Source organism: Anticarsia gemmatalis, chromosome 21 (genome assembly GCF_050436995.1).
Source record: "Anticarsia gemmatalis isolate Benzon Research Colony breed Stoneville strain chromosome 21, ilAntGemm2 primary, whole genome shotgun sequence".
Classification (NCBI taxonomy): Eukaryota; Metazoa; Arthropoda; class Insecta; order Lepidoptera; family Erebidae; genus Anticarsia; species Anticarsia gemmatalis.
Window position 1 is genome coordinate 1,840,685 of NC_134765.1, and position 17,536 is coordinate 1,858,220.

General features: G+C 35.7%; 1 protein-coding gene and 1 long non-coding RNA gene across 3 annotated transcripts; one reads left to right on the forward strand and one right to left on the reverse strand.

Moving 5' to 3' along the window:
• Positions 1 to 107: 107 nt before the first annotated feature.
• On the reverse strand, positions 108 to 4,304 carry LOC142982033 (uncharacterized). Its single transcript, XR_012959958.1, has 3 exons — positions 4,215 to 4,304; positions 792 to 1,040; positions 108 to 266 (listed from the first exon to the last, which is right to left on the reverse strand). It is a non-coding gene; the product is annotated as an uncharacterized LOC142982033 (long non-coding RNA).
• On the forward strand, positions 3,822 to 17,064 carry l(3)05822 (SH3 domain-containing lethal (3) 05822). 2 transcript variants are annotated; one of them, XM_076128304.1, is made up of 4 exons: positions 3,822 to 4,118; positions 5,144 to 6,042; positions 8,418 to 8,657; positions 15,778 to 17,064. In XM_076128304.1, exons 1-4 carry the CDS (start codon positions 4,103 to 4,105, stop codon positions 16,093 to 16,095), a joined length of 1,473 nt encoding a protein of 490 aa, XP_075984419.1. In that variant the 5' UTR covers positions 3,822 to 4,102; the 3' UTR covers positions 16,096 to 17,064. The 2 variants fall into 2 exon arrangements, with proteins under 2 accessions (XP_075984419.1, XP_075984420.1); XM_076128305.1 differs by lacking the exon at positions 3,822 to 4,118 and adding an exon at positions 4,274 to 4,531.
• Positions 17,065 to 17,536: the final 472 nt, after the last annotated feature.

Here is a 17,536-nt window from a genome sequence, read left to right on the forward strand (position 1 = left end):
CAGAGGTAGAAGCGATTAAGAGTAACACAAATAACAATGTCCTCTTTATTTACTAATGCATTTATTATACTTGCTACAAAAAACAGGTATTAATAATATAACACCGATAGCCAACATTGCCGTTGAAGATATTCCCAAACAAAAACCCATTTTGATTTCAAGAGTTCAAATGATTCTGTAGAATTGACTTCTGTTGTGGTGAAAAGGACATGAAAGTAGCATTAAGGATAGATATCCATGTAGACTTGGTCAATCCAGTAGCTGACCTGAAAACAAAGATAATATTGACGTTAATATAATTATCGTTATAATCCTGAATTCAGGTAAATAATATCATGACAATTCGTACAACTAAAGATTCACAACTAGCCTGGTTTTAATGTTAAATGAATCATCAAATAGATCTATAGATATAATATAGCCAAGCAATCCCTCTTTTTCCCTATCCGAAGATATCATATTGAAACTGGATGCTAGTCAATGGTTGGATACTTCAAATAGAATTTTAGTGTAAGTATATTCTGCAATACTTTTGAGACCAATGATCATATCTGAATTCTGGAAAAAAGTAGTGAGGATGTAACACCAATAAAACAACACGTAAATATTAAGATTTAATAGAAAATACATCACTTCTTTTTACCATCAGATTTGAAACATTGTATCATTTGTTCACAGAGAATAGGACCTAGAATTATGAAACCAGCCGCTAAAAGTAAAGTGCCATAACATATACATATATGCATTTTAATTTTAACTTACAAAAACTATTATTAACAGTGGGTATATACCTTATTTAAAAAAATAATAACGGTTCTTAAACATTCGAACTGTCAAAAACTGTTACCCTATTTTTAAAACTGTTGATATCAAAACGGCATGCCACAATCTGGACAAAGCGGCACGGCAGGACACTTGCACTTGTTGCCGAATAGGTACCGGGTCCCAAACGGCACACACGCTAGTACGGCCACAGCGGTGAATACACTTAGCAACGACACACAAATTGGCATCCGTTCGACTCGTACTAGGCGAACTCTCTGAAACAAAATAATACGATTTAGAACAATTTAGTAAGAATCCAATACATACAGCTAAACTCGCCTTCCCTTACTTTTGGAATACCAGACACAATTAGAATATACAATGTTACTCGTACTAATTAGCGCGTAGGCATTCGAAAGGTTTAAGGATTAGCAAAATGAAGTTTAGTGCAAAATAGTTGTACATGCATGCAAAAGTTTACTGGTTATGAGAATTGGTAAGATTTGTACGTAATAAATAGCTAATAATAAGAGTTAAAAGGCAGCTAATACACTAGGTACCAGGAAAGAACGCAGGTGTACGCCAAGGAAGACACTTGGGCCCATTGATCTTGGGTCTATCTAATGACACTCCTAGACCGGCTATAATCTTACGCTATAAGTTAGCACTACTTGTTAAGAAAATCGGAATGGAATCTTTAGACCCTAGTTACTTGATTGTACTGCGCTAGCCTTATGTGTAGCCGTGTAACGCGTATATATGTCATCCATGTGAGGAATAGTAAGTACCTATAAGAAAAGTGTAAGTATGTATCTGAGACAATGTGGACGTACAGCTCAGAAATAAAACCAACAGAAAAGCATCAATAAAATATATTACTCAATAAAAATCATAAAAGACTGATATAAAATAAATCATCGTTTACTCTTAACGAAGCATCTCAATAATTTTTCGCAGAATAACGGTCCACAGGCTATACAGCTGGCTGCCACGAGGGCTGTCGCACAACTCATGCAAATCATATCGTGAATTTGCAGAGATATTGAGCCAAACACATTTATTTAAAGATGGCTGACAGCCCTGGCTGTTTGTTGTTTGATATTTCACTCTCCACTCGAAGCCAGCAATGGGTTTTTGCAATCGAACTCCGTGCAGGCCGTAGACTTGTCGACGGGAATCTGAAACAAAAAATGGGTTCTGTTACTAGATTAATAAAAACAGTCAAGTAAAAAACTTAAAAGTAAAGATTGCAATGACATTAATTATTAATTATGTAATAATCTTAATGGGACTTAACGTACGTTAGTTATGTTGCGTCGGAACTCTAGGTAAGCACAAGGTAAAAAAATATATCAAAGCGATCAAACCGTTACGGAAACAAATAAAAAATGTGGACTTAATAAAAATGCAGCAAAATATAGTTTAACCAGGCATTTATTTCAGGAGCAAGTGCAATGGAATCACTATTTTACAAATAAACTGTTTATATCAAATATCATAAAATGACGGTGACAGAGGTTCGCAGTCACGTAGTTTTGTAGACTGGAGACAATTTCTGTTCTTGTATTCTATTCAAACTTCAAAACTGATTCAAGTTTCATTTGTATTCGCTGAAAAATCGCTCTAATGTTAGTATGGTGAGTGAAGTTCTGAATGATCAGTCAACTGTTTCTCCTGTTACATGGGACACATGAATTATCTTGAAGTATTTGCTTCACCACATAATTGCTAACAGCTTTTACACATACATAGAGCACAGCCCCTGAGATTACAACCAGCACTGGCGCTACCATCGTATCTGAAACAAAAATCGAAGTAATTTTGGAAGACAATAGGATATTCCAACAATATAATGAAGATGCTTATCTTGAATGTTGACAGATCCGAGCACTCGATGTTTCAACACACTTTTGAACAATAAAACTGTAATGTTTGCATTCCACTTGAAGTATAAAATTGTGGGTGAATAAATCTTCGACATACAAGTTCTTAAATACTCTAAAAAACAGTGTTTTTTCAACTTACATGCAAAGTCCAGCTCTACATGACCTAGCACTATGAACTATAGTACATTTGTACTAATTAGACGCCAAAAGACAATCCCGATATCAAGATTATCTTAGCGACATTCCACAGTAATTTACTTAGCATATTGTTTTCACAGAAATTTATTCCACATAAAAATTCTCGCCCTAAATCTGACACAAAAAGATCTATCAAATTTATTTCTAAATTTAAATTATCTTCTACAACTGTGACAGTGACATAAAGTAGATAATAATCTTAGGTTGCATACGGGTGGCGCTGTGTAGCGTTGAGCCACAGACAGAGAGATACTAAACGATCTGGGTGGTAACTGGTATTGGCGTAGAAACATAAGGGCTTTCCAATCCTTTAACAGATTCTTAATGTACCTACAAGTATGTACTTAAACTGATCCATAGGTGCACAAAATATCTCGAAACGATCGCTGAAAGGACAAGCACATCTCTTATTTCTCCAAGCAATCGCAGTTAGTCGACAGCTAATTCCGAAACGACTTCCTAACTTTTCCCGGATTGAATCAGCAGCCTCTGCGCCGCAAGCGCATCCTCAACTGCTGCGCCAATGAGGCCGTATTTTCCAAAAATAATAATATTATCTGTGATGTAATAAGCGATGCCGTTGAATACCCTGAATGGTTGTTTAATTTGTTTAAATGTATTGTATATCGCAATAATCAAATAAGGTATCGCTAGGATACTTATGCCATCTAGTTGTACACTTTTAAAGCATGATGTGATCCGCTAGTTGGCTAATAGATGGAGTTAGCTTACCCAATGAAAGACAAACATTAAATACAATTATACTGATGAGCCCAGTAGTTATCTTATCTATGCCAGAGTCTATGTGATAGTAGCCGTAATCTTTTTTATTGTTAATTATATTGACTCAGATACAATGAATCATCAGAATTAATAGGAAGGACTTTTGTTTAGGTCGGATTCCGTAGGTATAGAACCATTTTCATTTCTTAATTTCTGAACGTATCGGTTCAGTTTGACAGTAATCTTAAACTTCGTCATCAATAGTCTGTGGTAGACTGGATTGCCCTGTTCTGATATTTTCTATTTACCTCATCACATCGTAGTTCATAAAATAAATTTAACGGAAACTAATAAATTAAAATGTGTGGTGAAAGAACTCGTAGTTTCAAATAAATGAGGATGTATTGAATGTTTAATTGCAAAAATTTAATTAAACGTGAGCAATTTCATGAATCTGTAATTTGTAATTTTTCTATTATTCTACGTCAAACCATTGTTGGTCATAAGCCTGCACTGCAGTAAAAGCCGTTATGGATATATTTAAGGGTAAGTATTATGAGAGCTTAATATTTTGAATATTATGTAGAATAAGTTGGGGTAGTTAGTACGTTGGTAAATTGTTAATAATTAATGCTTCCATACGATTACGTCGAACTCTATCAAGGCCGTACTGTTCCGTGCCAGGCACCAGCGATACAGCGTTCAGTCCGAGTCGTAACTACTGCGGAGTAGTGTGCTTCAGTGTTTAGTGGGTGGATCTCGATATCATTATATTTTATCGCGAAGTTGAATAGCGGCAGTTACGCAGTCATTCTGTCAAACAGTTCAGTGATTCGGATCGTACAGTGCGCTACGCATTCAAAGTGATCTTTGTCCTATTCTTGTCGTATTTAAGTCGCGATCTACGATGGTGTTAACTTTATTTGTGTTATAATAAGTGATATTATAAACATATTCAAGTAAGTTGTTATAATATTTGCTGTACCATCTTTATTTACTTGATATGTCTGTTACTTGTGTATATGAGTCATAATTCTTATTGGAGTCATCATAATATGTTTTTGCAAGATTTCATATTTTTTGCATTGTTGTTCAAAACTGGAAATTACACTTTGCATTTGGCTTTATGAGGACAATTTGTGTGAATGTGGTTAGTTTAAATGCTGCTAAGTGATTGCAAAACATTCTATCTTATTCTAGAATTTATGTTATTGAGTCTTTTAAAATTACACAGTCAATGGTTTTGTAATCTAGGTTGTAACAAGGTCTTTAATAACAGGGCAAGTTAAAACTTTATATTTATAAGATACAGTTGATTATTGTTTTGATTATGAAACAGAATTCTTAATGCTAGCTTCTCAAGGTGAATAGAATATTATGGATGCTTGTAGTAAGCAAATTAGTCTGTCCTACTTCCTAAATATGTAGGTTTAAACACATTTGTAATTCCAAGTAACAAAATTTACTTAAAATTCTAGTTTAGTCTTTATACCTACCTGGATGTAGACTGTCATGAAACTAACCATTTTAAAACTTGACTAGATCTATAATGTAGTATGTATTGTCCACAGATATGAAGGGTCCTACACGTCCAGCTCCATCAGTGCCTGGTATAGTGGTGAACAGATACTCCCCAGTGACCAACTGGGATAATGATCCTTTCGGTGCAGATGTCTTTGAACCATCACCGCATTACACACAGAAGAAGAAACCTCCTCCGCGTCCTCCACCACCAAAGGTTGGCCGACAGCCTGATGTCCCGGCAAAGCCTTCTCACTTTAACAGAAGGCCTACTGTACTGTCTTCCCTCCTCTCTCGCTACAGAACCACAGGAGCCAATCAAAATGTGAATACTACCCAACAGAGTATTATAACAGATTTCAATAGTGATGTGGACACTCATAAAATGTTTCCTAAATGTGAACCAAAGAATGTGCAAACGGGTGCTTTGATTGATCTCTCGTCTCCCCCAAGTTCACCGACCTTTACGACGAGGTCTAGTAGTGACGGACTCAGTGTAGACAGCTTTGGTTCTGATGCAACTACTTCTACTAATCACCACAACGCTCATAACGGAGGCAATGCTTCTCAAGCAGAGAGTGGTTTTGAAGACGATTTCGATCTATTCCTTCATTCAAGGAAACCAGTGAACAAAGAGGATACTTTAGACGATTTTACATCGATAGATCCATTTTCGCCCCAGCCAGTAGTTAATAAGCCATCTCTAATGAAGAAACCAGTTTTGAGTAAGGATTTGTATGATGCGTCGAGTAACTTTGCCAGTCAGCCAGCTGTCCCGTTGCTCAAAGGGCCGACGATAATACGAGCGAAGCCGTCGCGGCCCAAACCTCCCGACAACGCGGCGATACTCAAGAATACATTTGGCAGCAGCTTCCCTGTCACTCCAGTCATGACAGTGAACACAACTACGCCGATACAGAAGATCACTAATGGCTTTGGTGATAGTTTCGTAAGTATTTCAAAGGATTTCACTTGTCTGACGCAAACACTGAAACTAATTAGGCACCTTTTTTATTTTCGTAGAACGTGATATTTACGTTTCTTAATCTGAAATATTTCTAATTAGAATTACTTACATAACGTTATCGCTGGAACATTGTTTATGTTATGTATTATGTTTAATCATTATTGTTGCATGCAAACGCTATTTCATGTTAGTGTAAAGATCACGAATCATCGCCACTTCGGCATCAAAGTTTAGGTGCCTATAAAAGATAATCAAATTATGGCCTACTGTCCTGATTAAGCACATGACTCAAGACAGTTATTTCCGACGTATTAATTACCTAAGTATGTCTAGAAGATGTGTTATCAGTATTTCGCAATTGAAACAGTAACATTGTCACAGTACTAACAGTTCTAGGACATAGGCTATCCACCTTTCACCCTAGTTCATCCGCAATTGCATGATTGAATTACAAACATCCGTACTTTCGTCACTTATAATATAGACGGCTGCCATTTGTCGAGTCAAGGAAGTCGGTTTTAAAAACAAAAGAATATTTTTTGGCTATAAAAAATCGCGTATTCGCCGTTCTACGATGTACGTTAAAAGCATGTTAGCTATTTGTGTTCATGACCGTACCATTAATTAAGGTGCTTTAAAATTTGCACGATAATTATCTCAAATGTCCGTGAGCTCTTTGTTTTAATTGTGAGTTTTCATTAATCCGTATATTAATACTGTTTATGCTACTGAAGTTTCAAAACGTAGAAATGTTTTTATGTAAAATATTTTTATGGCGGCTATAGTTTATTGAACTTGTCTACTTGTCATGCGCACTGTATGCCATTATTAAACTTACTGGACATACCTAGAGGTAGACACTAGTAGAGAGTCAAATTTACTTGTCATGAGTAGGTACTGGTAACGCTAAGTATACACCGTCAAACTTACTGGACAACTCTGCGTATTATTCTTACTGATAGCTATCCAACGTCATGGTTACTGAATAAGTCTACTTGTCAGTGGTCATGTATACTGAAAGTCATTAAACGTAAAATTTTCTGGAACGCGAATTGTATCCTAAAGCAAATCATTTTTTTTTTATCGGCTACAGTTTAATACTAATAATACAGATTTATCATAACAGGGTAAATTGCGATATATTTACAAACAATAAACGATAAAAACCCGGGTTTCACTGCTGGATAAGCATTGATTAGGTTATCTGGTGGAATATTTACAGTAGTTTCCATATTCCCTGTCCTTTATCAATAGGTCACACATTAACCGTGAAATTGGTCCTTTAAAGAATAAAACAATAGCATGGTCGTGATAGAATTCACTAGTGTTATGATCATGACGCAATTCCTTGTAAAAACCTAAACAATTTTAGAGCAAACAAACATTTAGCGGAACAGCCAAAACAATGCATAATTCGTTTACTTGAGAGTTTAGCGCCGTCATAATAAAAGTGGGTGGCATCATAACTCACGTTGAGTTTAAACAAGAGCAATGGCAAAGCGGACAGCACGATTTAGAGCACTGGTTCGTCATTTTACTATTATTTGGTTAGAAACACTAGTGAATATTTTTTTAACCCGTTACTGTCCTACTGCTAGGCAAGGGTCCCCTCCCGAACGGGGGAGGGGAGTAATAATTTAACGCTAATTAATATAGTTTTTTAACCCGTTTCTGCAAGGACTGAGTCTCCTCCCAAATGCGAGGTGATGATTTAAATTAGAATATTTCTTTATAGTAGTCCGTAGTTCAGTAACGTGCCCGGTATAAAACAATTTGCTTCCTATTCCATAGGACTAACGTTGTTAATGACGAAACGTATATTTTATACAGCTCTCTTTGTGTATACATTTGTAGGTATAACAAGTGTGATATTGTGTATGTAATAACCTGTTCCATAGTTAGTAGCTACGAGCCCTAGATATAGTGATTCTCAACATTGCATGCTAGAAGCAATTCTGGACACTAAATTTAACGCTTCTCGGTATGGAACGTTACATAAAATGGTTGAAGGTTATCGCTATTATAAATCAGCAAACACTGCCCCGCGACTATTCTTGTACCTAAGTACCTAGTACCTACGTGCTCTTTGTACTGCTACATATTAATATAACTTATTTAGTTTGACCTGCCCAACCTGCACTTTGCCAGCGTGGTGGACTCAAGGCCTAAACCCTCCATCATTATGGGAGGAGACTCTTGCCCAGCAATGGAACAGTAATGGGTTAAATTTATTTTTATTTAGTTTGAGGTTAAGCAAGTAATACAGTGCTTGGCCGTTGTCTTTAAAAAAAACTGCTTCTCTTAGAACCTAATTCTTCCATTGTGGAGTATTTCAGACCTGTGTTTTCTAACTACAGGAATCAAAGCCGCTCAGTTGGGACGAAGATGAGAGGGACAGAGAGCTGTCACCGGAGAGGGACTCTCCCCCCATGCCGACGATACCCCCGCCCCCTCCACCCGCTGACGTCGAGGATGATGTCACCAGCGTCTGGCCCGCAGAGGAGCCAGACCTTGCCAACGGTGATGATGAAGAGGAACCTTACGCGATAGCTCTGTTCGACTATTTCACGGACCATTCGGACGATCTATGCTTTTCGGTGAGTTTATATCAATATTTTAAATATCTACACGTTTATTTATCCTCTCTCTCATTTTGGGAAGACCCTTGCCAGGCAATGCAACGTTTATGGTTAAATTGATTTATGTATGTATTTTTAGATTCACTTAAGGAAAAGTTAGTGACTAAACTTTATACGCATCTTTTAATCGCATTATCGAAATAATGCGTTCCTCAACCCACAATTTTCCTGCATTGAGGATGCAATATTACTCCGGGACCAAACATCTCATTGACAGGCGTCAAAAATAGATTCAATTTACTCAGACTTTTCCACAGCGCTGCCCACAGGGCAAATAAAAAGTGACTTACCGGCAAAAGTAGCCTAAGTTATTCTTCTGTCCTACCATCTATTCTCAAACGAAATCTCGTCAATGGATCATGCAATATTGATTAGAAAATAGGACATACATGATACACACATTCACATTTATCATATAAAACAATAGTATCATGGGTTAGAACAGAAGCAAGAAATATTTATAAACGGCTACGTCGTACCTCTCAGGACTTAGGTATAGGGTCAATGTCCAATTAGTTGACCCCTCGCTCAATTATTGTGAAACCTTGGATATACGTCAATGTACTACGGTCCTTTTTTGCTGAGAGAGTTTTTGCCGAATAATCTTTCTTTTAGGTAATAGTTAAAATAGATACTGTGTGAAATAAATAGGATTCTTATTTGAAGCGTATTCTAATATCTCAAAGATGGTGATAAGTAACTGTTAAATGTTATAGTCATAATGACTTCTCTCTTTTGTGTAGTGCAAATATGTGTTTTATTTTTGTCTGTCTGTTTGTTTGTTTGGGCTATCTCTCAAACGGCACGACCGTAGATGATGGGAATTTAATTGGGAAATTGCTGATATTGGGAAGATGTGTAATCTATTTTTTCCAATCACTTCCACGTTATTGAATACGTTGATCAAACTGGTTATTATTCTCGCCTTTCAATTGTTTTCCCGTACAATGTATCTATTTGTTTGTTAGAGAATAATATTGTACATTTTCTAGAGATAAACTTCTCAAAACAAATCTTCAAAATATTATTCGATTTTGTTTTGTTTACCATCTTGTGGCTTTTTGCCAAAATATCCGTCTATTTATAGTATTTGCATGTAGGTGTAAGTTAGTGTTGTTATATACTCTTGTTGATTTTAAATATCAATACATTTTTATTAAAATTTAAGGTCATTGAGTTAAGGAAGTGTTTTTGCATTTATTCTTGATATTTTCATTGACGTATCTTTGCATTATAGTGTGATATATTATGGACAATACTTAAGATTCTTTGTTCCTATAGGAGTAGAGATAGACTAAGGAATATCATTTGCTAGCGTACCCACAAACTTTTTAAGTTTTTAAAACCTAGCCTTTCTTCCAACTACGTTGGAGTCGGTTTCCAGTCTTATCAGATGCATCTGAATACCGGTATTTTACATGGAGCGACTGCCTATCGGTCCTCCACAACCCAGTCACAACCTGGGTTATAACGCGATACCCTTCGGTAAGACTGGTTGTCAATTTTCTACGTTTATAGTTATGACTTATGACAAAACACTCGATTTACGTAATACGGTATCTACATAGGTTTATTTTCTTTGTGGCCTATGATTGTATGACGTAATGTAGTTACGAAAAAAAGAGTTTCGTACAACCATGTGTGGTATTTCGTGTTTCTTGATAGGTTTATTTTACTTCAAAACGAGTAGAAATCAATATAGTCCATAGTTTTACTCGTAAAGATTAACGTAAAGAGTTTTTTTACTCGATCGAGCAAACGCATCGAGTAAAACTGTATAGTCTTCTTCTTATCGTATGGTTAGTTGTCAACCTAGTGTCAAAGTTGTTCAAGCCGCCCGAAGGCCTTTGACGTGGCTGTATAGTGTATACGGATACAAAGCATTGAGTTAAGCTACAAACTGGTCTAAACAGGTTGCGTAGGAAATAGTGCCCAAAACATATTTTATTTTATTAAGACTCATCCCACGATATACACTAACTATACCTACTAGTCGCCTATAATTTTGCCATTCAAGCATTTGATAAAAATGCTCGTTGCAATCGTTTTAATAAAACATTATTAAGCAAATTTGTTACAAGGTTATTGGTTCCTATATGTTAGAAACAAAACTGTTTTTGTCACGTTTTTACGTTGTTTTATAGTTCGTATGATAATAATTGCGAAAGTCTTATTTTAATCAACTCATAAACACGCTATGGTATAGTCGCAATATTTCATCACTGAAAAGGAAATCACGAATTTATGCTATTTTTTTGCCCATTACTGTCTCACTGCTGAGCAAGGGTCTACTCTCGAACGAACGAGGGGTTCGGAGGAGTTGAGACCACGATGGCCAAGTGCAGGTTGGAGACTGCTTTTTATTGGGTCGTTATAACATTAAATTGGCAGTTCAGATTGTGAATGATGATGTCTGAACCACGGTCTTTAGAGGCTTCTAATTTAGTCTTCATTAAACGAATTCGAGCTCGGCTTTTCCTCGCATAGCATAGAAAATTTACCGCCAGTTTTGAAGGTAGAGCCAAAGAGAAGTACTGGCAAATAAATCTTGGCCATTATTTTTAATCCATGCTCCAAATAACGTGTAAGATCTCACTATTATGGTTTTCTTTACTTGTCCTATGGTCTTTCTTGTGTTAGGGTCGTTATAAAACAGCTATTTAATTAAAGTGATATCTCTGGCTATACGCGTACTGATTACGCACTGCACTACTTTCCAATACTTGACAGGTTCCGTATTTATAGTACTTACACGGGACTAGTTTATTGGTGGAATAATCTTAATTTAATAAATTTAAGTGATATATTTTTTTTATTTTAATTTTTAGGATTCATTTCGATTGTTTGAAAATACACATACGCATGAAAAATCTATTAAAATTGAACCGAATTGAATTAGTAGCGTTAAAGTTGATTTGAGATAAAAAAAATGTACTCTAATTTTTCCATTAGAACGTTATAATATAGCAGTTTATTTTATTCTAAATGTGTTATAACAGCAGTAACCGTAATATCACCTGGTTTGGTGTTATTTTTGGACACGGAATAGGTTAATGTTGTAATAAACAGTTCCGTTGTCAAAATGTGTTTTGATAAAGTTTTGTTTTATAGCTTTGGACTGCATCTGGAACTATTATACCTATACATTACAAAGCCTATTAAATCGTATTTTTTTTCTTCTCTATTAAACCAATGATGGAACTCTTTCTCTCTCTCTCTCTCTCTCTCTCTCTCTCTCTCTCTCTCTCTCTCTCTCTCTCTCTCTCTCTCTCACACACACCTTTTATATTCATGTTGGAATATACTGTGAACATGAACTATATACTACAGGAATAATGTCCATCGGGCATGTCTATAAGTAGGTACACCTACACATAATAGCATGTCATAATCGACTCATACAAGGAAACGTTTACTTACAAAATAATCGCAACACACGTCTTCGAATAAACTACTTGGCAGTTGGCAGCAAATTACTACGAACATTGTTCTTGCAGGATTAAAATTCAAGCCGCGATGTTTAGTACTAATTTGAACATATGGTTGTGTTATTGTGTTACAATACCATTTGTTCAATGTGTCAGTGATATTTATTGCTTGTTTTTCCGCTACATTATAATTTTACATGACGTTGTTAGTGACGTTAGTACATTGAAGATATGTATGTTCTTTTATTATAAGACTTGCGCAGACGACGCTAATAATGAGAAATAATGTCTAAACTATTAAACATACGAGTTGCATGTTTATTGTTTAAAATAGTATTTGGGTATTAACGCAAACATGCATTTTATATTGGAACTAGCTTTTGGCCGCAACTTCTTCCGTGTGGTTTGTGAATTAGGACAGAATTTTCATACAAACTTTCTTCCTCTTTTTCATCCCCTTGGAGGTGGAATTGATCAAAATCCTTTCTTAGCGGATACCTAGGCCAGAGTAGACTCAAGACTTTGTAAATGTTATTCAATGCGGTATTAAGGAATGTATTTTGAAGGACTAAAGGACTTTGAAGATTGTCCCGTCGTTGCAGGAAAATCGCGTAACCAGACTGTTATCACTATCGCAGGTGGTAGCAGATGACGCTTATATTTCAACAGGCCTTTAAACCTGGCTCGGAGGCGTCAACTCTACCGGGAAATTATTGTTTGGGGCGTATACCACGTCTGTTTTCAATAATCGCATTTGTTTACGTTTTTTCTTTGGCGTATGTTCGCAATTATATTGATAAAATGTTTCGCTTTGTACGCGTCATTATCAGTCCGACAGGAACTTGTTATCGTTGACACTTCCATGTTACAATCGTGCTGAAGATTTTTCGAGTTGTTCTATATAATAATGTGATTTTAAATACGAAACTAACTTAAATAAACCCTTTGTTTCTATTACCAAAGGACTCCGCTTTGATAGGATCTTACTCATTTAATAGATTGAGGCACTTTTGATACGACTTCAAACTTCTTTTTTAATTCGTTTACATTGATTCATACATCTCCTCGTACATGCACACCAGTTGTGAAATTGACTTTTATAAAAATCGTCCCCGAACTCATCTGTGGAGGTCTATATTGCTCGGCTTCCGCTCAGTTAACCTTTTTATCAATCTACAATAATTTGGTCTCACATTGCCAAAGTATACATCACAATCTTTGTCAGTAAGCCTGACCAAACATATATTTGGCATTAATCGGTCTAGCCGGCAGCAAAACCGATTACATGAACATGAACCCGATCGTTATCAGCTGATCAAGTGAGTCGAGTCGGTTTTATTGTTCGATAAATATTGCCGAACCCAAAGTGCCGAATCAAATACTTACGTGTGTAACAAAATTAAGGAAGCCTCAAGCCAGTATCTACAGACATATCAGTAATCTATTTGATGATATCGGCAAAGTCAAGGTTTCGTTAAAAGATCGGTTCTCGGTTTAGGCGAGCTCAAAGTGGATTTGCTAGTACAAACGTCAGCAAAACGCGAAGCCTCACGTTGTCTATGGAAATATCCAATTAAACTAATTTATTATATTAAACTGACACTGAAAATGTCCGCACACAATGTTGCGTTTTGAGGTCCTTTGTGACGTAGACTAGCACTCAGCTTCCTATTACACAGCGATTGAAATATACCTATGTATCTTATTATTTTTTGTAAAGGTAAATAAATTAACCCATTTATGTCCCACTGCTGGGTAAAAAAGTATATTCCTGCAATGTTCTTCTTTGATCGTTCTTCTTGTAGCTTGGCTTTTGGTTCACGATGGCTCCTTCGTCTGTCTCGTTTGTAAACCGACACCTTTAGGGTTGATAAAAGACTGCATTCCTTTAAAAACCGCTTTGAATTAAAGAAACTTGATTATGTTGAAATAATATTTGTATCACAGAAATCAGGATGTTTTGAACACAAATATAAAACGTAATTTGTTGTGATAAGAAAGAAACATCGCAAATAAGCCTAATTGTAAAAGAATACGCGCAATTTGTCAACAATACAAAGATATCGATACAAAAAGAACTTCGTAACCGTAATTCACACGAATGATAGGGAAAATCGGACGGGCTTTTACTTGTATTTGTAAACATACTGATAAGATATCTATTAGATAACTTGGTGTTTGTTCAGTGAGTCACGATTTACGCACCACTTTATCTTAATGAGTTAATATTTATAAACGATGCTCAGATTTGGATTAACGTCATCTAAATATTTACTTTATAATATAGCAGCAGCCAGCGACTTTATTAGTGTGGATTCCCGTCTTTACAACATTTTTTATTGTTTAAATTCTCTCCAAGTCATAGCGCGATGTTATATGCCTTTCATGAATGGACTATTTATCACACTTAAATGTTTTCCAATTAGAACCAGTAGTTCCCGAGATTAGCGCGTAAACAAACAAAGTCTTCAGGTTTATATAAGTATAGATGCTCTTATTAAACGGCGCGGCGAAGTATGGATTAACGTCATGTCTTAACAGCTGATATCATTATGATCTAACGTTTATAGTATATTCTAGTACTTATGTCCGTTCTTACCCTTGAAGATCCGGATATTGAATTGTAAAATACTCACAAATATGGTAATCGTTACGATCATTTTATAGGAACACATACATACATCAAGTCACACCGTTTTCTCATAGAGGTAGGCAAAGACCAATTTATAGGAATTTATTATTCTCTACTTCTCAGTTGCCATATTTTAATTCATATATGTAAGTTAGTTTATTCAACAGCACATTTAGAATTCTTTTCTTAACAATATAAAGTTTATCTTGGAGAACTTCTTGATTCTTGTTATTCATATTCGATACGAATTATTTGGGGAAAATTAAAATGTACATAGGCAACCTACCTTAAAGTAAACTAAGGCTTTGTAGCTGTAAGTCTAACCAGACAAATCTTAGCAAATAAGTCATGCAATTGGGTTGCTACCTGAATACTTAATGGGAGTTAATTCATTTGTTCGAGATCTACAAGCATCTACAATCATTTAACAAAGACAACACGCGATGTTTCTTGTTAATTACAATGATTAGGGAATCAGGTCGGGTCAGGAGTTCAACTGTTCATCTTTAACAATTACAATGCAAAAACAAAATAAGTGTCAATGTCTTATTGCTTTACTTATCTTAAAAAGTTGTACTATGGAGTGTAGAGTTCAACATTTTACATAGGTCATTGTGATATCAGGCCTGCTTTATACCTATGTGTACGCGGTATAAGGCAAAGACCTATGTCAGTTATGTGTCCAGCTGGTTGCGAATTCCTTATTTAGGGTTCTACATGAGACTAATAATACTTTTTCCCTGTCAAGTCATGTCGTTAGTTGTAAAGATGTGCCGATGTACTCTCTTCACGTTTGTTAGCGTCTGTTAACGAACACATGTTAACCATTATGACGCGACGCGACTATTGACAGTGTTTGTTATCCTGCCATGTAAAGGTGCACATTGAATAAAAAATGAATAGCACTCCGATCGTGAGAAATTTAAATGACGTTAAGTGACGTCAATTTTATCTGCTGCGTATTTAGATATACAGTTCAATGGTTCAAGTTTATTGACTGAATTTTAATAATTTACAGGCCAACTCGAAGATAAAGTTGATAAGGCGAGTAGACCACGAATGGCTGTATGGGAGCTTGAGGAACGGCGCGCAGGGCTTGTTTCCTTCGAACTATGTGGAGATAAAAGTGCCGTTGCCTAACGAGCCCGCGCCGCCGCTGCCACTCATCGGCACCGCCGTCGCTATGTACGACTTCGTCCCCGACCAGCCCGGGGACTTACCCTTCAACACTGGCGACACCATCCTAGTGAGATACAAGATCAACGACGAGTGGTACTTCGGTGAGTGCAACGGTGCGAAAGGACAATTCCCTATTAACTATGTGCAAATGAGTTAAGTGAGGAATTCCACTGTTCGTTAGTTCGCGCTTCATCACCCGGTGGCTATAAATTGCGAGTTATGTGATACTAATACACGAAGACTGACGTCTACCATATCACGGTGTCACTGTTTTGTTAAATATTTACATCTTAATGCCAGTTTTCCTCCATGGCGATACAGTTTTCCTAGGTGCAATATACTTGAGAGTGCAGGAGAACTATCTGTCCGGTTTATGTAAAATATTATTTGTAATATCTTCCAAACAATTTGTGAAAGTGACGCGTGAGCCATGGATTTGTACAATTTATAATGAATTATTTGCGTTTTCGCACTAATGTTGCCATAATAACGTAAATGCTGTAGCTGTATTACCAATTTGGGCTTAAAAATTAATATATTGAGTAGATAACGTTTCAACGACTGAATGTAAATAATAAGAGCTTGTATAAAATAACGTCCCTAAATTAGTATATGTAGATATTATTGTTTGTGACGGTTGTGTAGAGTGTGTAGCGAGGAACGATCTGATTATTTGTTTTATTATAAATTTGAATATGTTATTATGAATCAAGACATTTGTAATCAGTCCACAGTACTTTGTCATACAAAGTGTGGTATTCTGTAACTTATAAGTTTCGTATTGATCAGAGATTTTACTAACACTAGTCGGTTCCATACATGTCTCACAGGTTTATGGATACATTGTCAAATATTTTTAATTATCGACATTATTAATAATTAGTAATATGATGTAAATTACTAGTAACATTATTATTTAAAGTTTTATTTACTCTGATATTGAAATTATTGTAGAACTTTGAGTTAAACAATTAGGTGGTCAGTTTTGTATATTTTTTTATTGTTCTGTTTGTGTCATAACTTTAAGTGTATTATTTGGAGGGACCATAATGTTAAGTGCCTTGAGTATTTACGTATGTGTATATGATGAAGTTATTTATAACAAAATAAATGTAATTCCAAACTATACTGAAGTTTTACTCAAAAAATCTGTTACCAAAATACTATTAGCCTTATATTAAGCCTGAGATCGGGGTAGGTGTGGTTTTATGTATGTAGGGAAGAATGTTAGCGATTAAGTTAGTTTTATAGTTGTAACAATATAAGTAGGTAATCTTATTGTACTTGTACGCATACCGTGTCGCTATCGATTGTTTATTATGCAACTAAGTTATTTGATACCTAACTACAATGCTAGACATAACAATAAGAACTATAAATGACGTATCGCTTGTTTACATTATTTATACACATATCTATACCAACTATCAGCTAAACTTATTTAAACTGCAGACTCATACAGGCCAGCAAACACCTAAATTCTAAAACAATTTTTAGACCGACCTGGGATTTGAACTCCAGATCTTTTTTTTGTGAAAGAGTAACATACACAAACATACATCCATCCTCACAATGACATACACTCGCATGTATAATAT